Source organism: Rhincodon typus, chromosome 3 (genome assembly GCF_021869965.1).
Source record: "Rhincodon typus isolate 14 chromosome 3, sRhiTyp1.1, whole genome shotgun sequence".
NCBI lineage: Eukaryota > Metazoa > Chordata > Chondrichthyes > Orectolobiformes > Rhincodontidae > Rhincodon > Rhincodon typus.
In genome coordinates, this window is record NC_063334.1 from 25048288 (window position 1) to 25056407 (window position 8120).

Genomic DNA, 8120 nt, shown 5'->3' on the forward strand with positions numbered 1-8120 from the left:
CTGTTTCTGTTCTGTATGACTCTAATGTGAGCATGGATTTTTATATGAAAAGTTGTTTTTGATGAAATTGGTGGCGATACTTTTCAGGATGTTACTAATAAGATTAATAAGTGGGAGGTAGTATATTTCAGAATTTTCAGAAGGCTTAGAGGGTTAGAACAAACTTAAAATATTGGGATTAAGGAGTGACTAAGAAGACTACACGGAGTAGGGGCAAATGGGTCATTCTCATTGGCAGGCTGTGAGCTGTAGAAATAACAATAGATATCCTATGGCAGGTGACCTGCGCAAAGGTCACTCGGTCACCAAGAATGAGACTGGCCCAAGGAAGTGCCATAGTAGAGGGTACCAAACCAAGCACACCAAGTTTGTCAGAGATCTGATTCCTGAGGACTGTGGTTTTCCTCCCTATGAAAGGTGTGCACTGGAATTTCTGAATGTCTTTAAAGAGAAGTGTGCACTCAAATTCATCAACAAAAGAGTTGGTTCTCACATCTGTATGAATAGGAAGAGAGAAGAATTCAGCAATGTACTGGTAGTAATGAGAAAGGCAGCTGCAAGGAAAGATTATTCTGCAGAACGTTGTCACAATTTAAGTTCTTAAATTATACTTTAAAAATATTTCATTGGCAGACTGTGACTAGTGGGGTATTGAAACGATCAGAACTTAGGCTCCAACTGTTCACAATATACATCATGATTTGAACGTGGGGAATATGTCTTATAAGGAAGGTGTACAGTAGTGTACAGGAGGATTTGGGCAGGCTTATTTGATGGCAAGAGCATGGAAAATGGAATATAATATGGGAAAAATGTGGGGTTATCTACTTTGTGGAAGGAACAGATCTGCAGGTTTTTTTTAATTCATTTATGAGATGTGGGCATCACTGGCTGGCCAGGATTGATTGCTCATCTCTAGTTGCCCTTGAGAAGGGATTGGTAAACTGCCTTCTTGAACTGCTGTGGGTTGATCCATAATGCCCTTAGGGACGGAATTACAGGATTTCCACCCAGCGATATTCAAGGAATGGGGAAATATTTCCAAGTCAGTGGCTTGGAGGGGAATTGCAGGTGATGGTGGCCCCATATATCTTCCCCCCTCTGTCCTTCTAGATAGAAGTGGTTGTGGGTTTGGAAGGTGCTTTACCTATCTGAGGAGTCGCGAATGGTGCTGAACATTGTGCAATCATAGGCAAACATGCCCACCTCTGACCTTATGATGGAGGGAAGATCATTGATGAAGCAGCTGAAGATGATTAGGCCTAGGATACTCCCTGAGGAACTCCTGCAGAGATATCCTAGAGCTGAGATGACTGACCTCCAGCAACCACGACCATTTTCCTGTGTGTCAAGTCTGACTCCAACCACCAGAGAGTTTGCCTCCTGATATCCATTGATTACAGCATTGCTAGGGATCCTTGATGCCACACTTGGTTGAATGCAGCCTTCATCTCAAGAGCTATTACTGTCACCTCACCTTATTTCTTAAATGATAAGAGGTTGGAAAGTGTAGATGTAAAAGTTTTGCCAGATTTTCCACCAGGATGGCAGGATTGTCCTATGAGCAGTGGTTGGGCAAACTGGGCATGTATTCTCTAGAGTTTTGAAGAATGAGAGGTGATCTCATTAAAACTACAAAATACTTAAAGAGATAGACAGGGTAGACGCAGGTAAGATGTTTCCCCTGGTTAGGAAGCCTAGAACCAGGGGCATAATTTAAAAATAAAGGGATAACATTTAGGACTAAGATAAGGAGACATCTTTTTATCCAATGGGTTGTGACTCTTTGAAAATCTCTATCCCAGAGGAAACTCAGTGTTTGAGTATATTTAAAGTGGAGGTTGGTAGATTTCTGATTACAAATGGCATGAAGGGTTATGGGATAATGTGGGTAAAAAGCAATGATGTGTTCAAACAGTCATGATCGTATTAAATGGTGGAGCAGATTGATGGGCTGAATGGTCTACTCCTGTTCCTATGTTCCAGTTAAGGGAGAAACAAGATAAGTTATCTCCAGCTCTTTTCTGATCACAGCAATGGGAGGGAGAGAGACAGACAGACCACAATCTTTCATCCTGTTCCTCCTGACCTCCAGGGTGTCAAAGGCACTTACCTTCTGGAGTTAGAAACTCTCATCTCCCTGTCACTGCCTGCTATCCCAAGCTCTGTGTCATCTAGGCAGCAGCTATTAAACTTAAGTCATGCTCTCATTAACAATGCAGGAACCTGATGTGTAGTGACGTCTCAGCCTGTCTGAGACTCACAATCCTCACCAGCCACCTTCACGGAAAAGGATCAGCTACCCACTGACAGTGACCAGTGAACACATTTCTCATAGTTTTGGGTATTTAAACCACTCCCTCAGACCCCTACACACACATATACCACCACTGCTTCTGTGTGTGTGTGTGTGTGTGTGTGTGTGGGGGGGGGGGGGGGGAGTGGGTAATGTAGGAGCGTTATTATCAAGAGCCATTAATTCTGCTTCTGTCTCTCACCACAATCTGGCCTGCTGAGTATTTCCAATTTTTTTTTGCTTTTATTTCACATTTCCAACAACCGTAGTATTTTGTTATTTGATGCAAATCTCAAGAATCTCAAGATTAGGTTCAGCATCAGATGTTACATCAGTTTCAAATAGGTTCATCTCCCTCCATAACATTAGATCTAACACAGAACATAGTTAGCAACATGGCATATTGTCCTCAAACAGTTGTATCTTATCTCCAGAGTGCAAGGAAAAATTTCTACGCTGGTTTTCTTCATTAATGCGTTTAATCGCCATCGCTTTGCTGAGCCCATTCTATATAAAGATACTACTAATAAAACCAAGCATATGTTCTCTAGTCTCTTTTCAAAGCACAAAGTGTAAGTTTTAATATTCTTGTCCTCTGACAACATAAGGATCTGAGGGTCTGATTGTTTCTGCTAAATGATTGGTTGTATCTGCATTAAAATCCAATTATATCTGAAACATTTAATCATCCTTATCTTCAACTCATAGTTATCTTTCCTTCATTTATCCTAACTACATATCTGAAACACAATAATCACTTGCTGCAGGAATATATTACGAAGATAAAGCTTTTTGAAAAGTCTGCATAGTTAGGTGTGAAATGTTAAACTGTTAGTGCTAATGGTGCATTTAATTAAGATCAGTACAGTTCAACTTCACATTTACCACCTTGAGCTGTGAATGAAACAAACATCCCCATTTCCCCAGGGTTGGACTTCAACCAGTGTTAAAACAATCTGAATCTCAGTCACTGAACTGGCCTAGCTTTATCTTATCTATTTGGATGTTTGAGTTGTGACAGTAGACAAGCTGTTCACATCCAAATCATTAATATAAATGACAAAAAGCAATGGACCCAGTACCAATCCTTGTGGCATATCGCTAGTCACAGGTCTCCAGTCTGAAAAGCAACCTTCCACTACCACCCTCTGTCTTCTAACTCTGAAGTTTTGTATCCAAATAGCTAGTTCTCCCTGTATTCCCTGTGATCTAACCTTGCTAACCAGTCTACCATGAGGAACCTTGTCGAGCACCTTTCTGAAGCCAATATAGATCACATCCACTGCTCTGCCCTCATCAGTCCTCTTCATTACTTCTTCAAAAACCTCAATCAAGTTAGTGAGACATGACATGGTGAGACATGGCACAGTGGCTCAGTGGTTAGCACTGCTGCCTCACAGCGCCATGGACCTGGGTTCGATTCTAGCTTCGGGTGACTGTGTGGAGTTTGTACGTTCTCCTTGTGTCTGCGTGGGTTTCCTTTGGGTGCTCGAGTTTCTTCCCACAGTCCAAAGATGTGCACGCTAGATGGATTGGCCATGCTAAAGTGCCCAGGGATGTTTAGGTTAGGTGAAATAGACATGGGAAATAAAGGGAATCAGTCTGGGAGGGATGCTCTTCAGAGGGGCAGTGTGGACTTGTTGGGCCGAATGGCCTGTTTCCACACTGTAGGGATTCTATGAAAAAAAAATTCTATGATTTCCCATGCACAAAGTCATGCTGACTATCCCTAATCAGTCCCTGCCTTTCCAAATACATGTAAATCCTGTCCCTTACCACCTTTCTTAAATAGTGACACAACGTTAGCTGTCTTCCAGCACCTCACCTGTGGCTATTGATGATATAAATATCTCAGCAAGGGGCATAACAATCACTTCCCTCACTTCCCATAGAGTTCGAGGGTACACCGGATCAGGTCCCGGGGATTTATCCACCTTCATGCATTTTAAGACATCTAGCAACTGCTCCTCTGTAATATGGACATTTTTCAAGATATTGTTATTTATTTCCCCATGTTCTCAATCTTCTCTATCCTTCTCCACTGTAAACACTAATGTAAAATACTCATTTAGTATCTCCCCCATGTCCTGTGGTTCCACCCATAGATGGCCTTGCTGATCCTTAAGGAGCCCTGTTCTCATCCTAGTTACCCTTTTGTCCTTAATGTTTTTGTAGAATCCATTTGGATTCTTCTTAACCCCATTTGCCAAAGCTATTTCACATTCCTTTTTTGCCCTCCTGATTTCCTTATTAAGTATACTCCTACTGCCTTCATACTCTTCTAGTCATCCCCTACATCTACCAACCTTGTCCATCACCCTAACAGGAACATATTATCTCTGGACTCTTGTTGTCTCATTTTTGAATGCTTCCCGTTTTCCAGCCATCCCTTTACCTGCGAACATCCGCCCCCATACAACTTTTGAAAGTTCTTGCCAATATCGTCAAAATTGGCCTTCCTGTAATTTAGAACTTTAACTTCTAGATCCGGTCTATTCTTTTCCATCACTATTTTGAAACTAATATTATTATGGTCACTGGCCCCAAAGTGCAGCCCCACTGAAACCTCAGTCATCTGCCCTGCCTTATTTCCCAACAGTAGGTCACCTTCTCTAGTAGGTAGATCCACATACTGAATCAGAAAATTTTCTTGTGCACACTTATCAAGTTCCTCTCCATCCAAGCCTTAACACAATGGCAATCCCAGCCTATGTTTGGAAAATTATAATCTCCTACCAAAACCACTCCACTATTCTCACAGATAACTGAGACTTCCTTACAAATTTGTTTCTTAATTTCCCGCTGATTATTGAGGGGCCTGAAGTACAATCCCAATAAGGTGATCATCTCTTTCTTATTTCTAGTTCCACCCAAATAAGTTCCCAAGACATATTCCCAGGAATATCCTCCTTAAGTACAGCAGTAATGTTATCCCAAATCAAAAATGCCACTCCCCCTCCTGTCTTGCTCCCCTTACTATCCCTCCTATAGCAACTATACCCTGGAACATTAAGCTGCCAGTTCTGTCCATCCCTGAGCCACATCTCTGTAATTGCAATGATATCCCAGTCTCATGTTGCCAACCATGCCCTGACTTCATCTGCCTTCCCTGTTAGGCCTCTTGCATTTAAATAAATGCAGTTTAATTTATCAGTCCTACCTCATTGTCTGCTTTGTTGCTGCCTGCCCTGATTGTTTGACTAACTCCTTTTACCAACTGTATCAGTCTCAGACTGCTCTCTGTCTTCACTATCTCCCTGGGGCCCACTTCTCCCCCCCACTTACTAGTTTAAATCCACCCGAGCAACTCTAGCAAATCTCCCCACCAGTATATTAGTTCCCTTCCAATCCAGGTGCAGTCCGTCCTCCTTATACAGGTGTCTTCTACCCCAGGAGAGATTCCAATGATCCAGAATTGTGAATCCTTCTCCCCTGTACCAGCTCCTCAGCCACGCTATCCTCCTATTCCTACTCTCACTAGCTTGTGGCACCGGGAGTCTGATCCCTGATTCTGGACTCCTTGGTTATAGGGAAGAACCTCCGTGCATATTCCCTGTCTAGTTCTGTTAGAATAGTATAGATTTCCATGAGATCCCCCCAGCCCACCATTCTTCTAAAGTCCAGAATTAAATAATCATCTGAAGAGAAAAAGTAATTAGTGTCATGGGGAGAAGGCAGAGGACTGGCACTAAATGAATTGGTCTTGCAGAGAGTCAGAACAGACACGACAAACTGAATGGCCTTTTGTGATATTACCAGTCTATGATTCTAGCTGTAGCAGTATGTGTGGTGAGAGAAACAGATTAAAAATTCCAGGTCACTGACCTTTCCTCAGAACAGATGTTACAAAGTACAAGTTACACAGTAAAATAATCAAATGGAAATCTTGGAGAGAAAAGCAGAAGTCATTAAATAGGTTTGAGTTGCTTCAAAAACAAATATGGATTCAAATAATCTCAATATATTAATAATGAAACAAATCTCTAAAAACATTTCTTAGGTGCAGAACTGATAATTCTGATGAGTTGAGGAGATCAGTGTCATTCTAAAGAGGAAGACATGTCCTTAGGAGAAGATAAAAACAATTACGTGGAGATTAGGATGTACTTCAAAATCTTCTTTCCAGCAGCTGATTTGTGCATTCTAAGCCTCTAGATTCATGCTAAAAATGGGTAATGCATTCATTTCTTGACAAGATATCGAGATCCTGGATCTCCATTCCAGATCTTGAGGAGTATTTCAATTCAATGTTTGAAATAAAATGACACATTTGGCTTAAACTTAGCTACACATCTCTTGGAATCTTCTCATTGAAACCTTTTGCAACTTCATATGGGTCCAGGTGACAGATGTCTGAGCAGATGGCAGCTTTCCCTTTTTTAATATTAGATGATATAACAGGATGCAACCAAAGTCAATTAAAACAAGGTCAGATGTCCCACGGATTTGGCTCTGAAACTTCTTTCGAGGATGGAAAGGCACCTAGATTGAAAAGCACTGTGTGCTAAGTGTATCAAACACATTGGTAAGAAATTCCTCAGCTGTTTTGATAAAGAAGATAAACCATTAAAAATTAATACCTGAACAAACAGAGAAAAGAATTCCATCCAAATGCATAGCTGTGTTTTTACCAATATTACACAGAGGTATTTTAACTTATTGGAGAATTGTACTGAGGTATGAAAAGCTCAGTAACAAGTTTATCAAAGCTTGATCCATAGTCCAACATGTTTGACTGAGCAAGAGGCAAGTGATTTAGGAAGCATGTCAAGCTGTGGGAAAGGATCTAGGAGATATTTGCTCAAATAGTACCATGAATGAAGGCTATATGGAGAGAACAGAGAAACTGGGGGTGTTCCCTCTTGAGCAGGGAATGTTAATAATTTGATAAAGGTGTTAAAATTCATGTCAGATTTTGGTGGAATAAGTAAACAGAAATTGCAAGAGGGTCAGTGGCTCAACAATATACTTCTGATAATTACTAGAAGAACATGGGGACTTTTTTAATGCAATGAGATATGATCTGGAATGTGGTGCCTAAAAGGGCAGCGGAAACAGGTTCAGTGTCAACTTTTCAAAGGCAATTGAATAAATATCTGAAAAGAAATCATTGACAGCAATTATATGGGAATGGAACTAATGAGATAACACTTGCCCAGAATTGATGAATCACAATGGGCCAAATATCTTCCTGGTCTGTGTCCTTCAATGATTCTGCTCTACTTTGGTAAAAAGAACATTTTACTTAACATTTTCATCCTGGTGTTCAAATCACTAATTGGTCTCATCCCCTTTCAATCTCTGTAATTTCCTTCATTTTGTCAACCTTCCGAGATCGCTGTACTCTTCCAAATCTGGCCTCTTGCACATCTTCGATTTTAATCATCGTCTCTTTGGTGGTCTTTATTTGCTGAAGCTCTGGATTCTCCCCCTTTCTTTCCCCCCTTTTTAAGATACTTATTTAGCCATACCTTTTCAACTAAGGTATGTGGCTTGGTTTCTAATTGTTTTTGGTAATTGTTCTACGAAGTGCTGCGGAGGATTAAAGGCACCGCATGACTGCCCAGCTGTTACTGTATAAGAAGCTTTGATGTGCATAATGTGAAAAATCTGCGAAAATAAACTAGGTGTTAACATTACACCAAAGTCTGTGCCAAATGGTAAATGTTGTATAAGGTACTAGTCCCGAAAAGGGCTAGTAATTTTGGACCAGAAACAAAGTTGCTGGAAAAGCCGAACAGGTCTGGCAGCATCTGTGAGGGAAAAACAGAATTAATGTTTCGGGTCCGGTGACCCTTCCTCAGAACTGTTCTGAGGAAGGGTC

General features: G+C 41.0%; 1 protein-coding gene across 1 annotated transcript; it reads left to right on the top strand.

Annotated features, from left to right (window-relative positions):
* Nucleotides 1-217: 217 nt before the first annotated feature.
* On the top strand, nucleotides 218-604 carry LOC109931014 (60S ribosomal protein L36-like). Its single transcript, XM_020530369.1, has one exon. The coding sequence runs from the start codon at nucleotides 218-220 to the stop codon at nucleotides 602-604; it is 387 nt and encodes a 128-aa protein (XP_020385958.1).
* Nucleotides 605-8120: the final 7516 nt, after the last annotated feature.

Coding starts and splice junctions, on each gene's coding strand:
- LOC109931014 (XM_020530369.1), top strand. CDS start 218: ATGGGTCATTCTCATTGGCAGGCTGTGAGCTGTAGAAATAACAATAGA.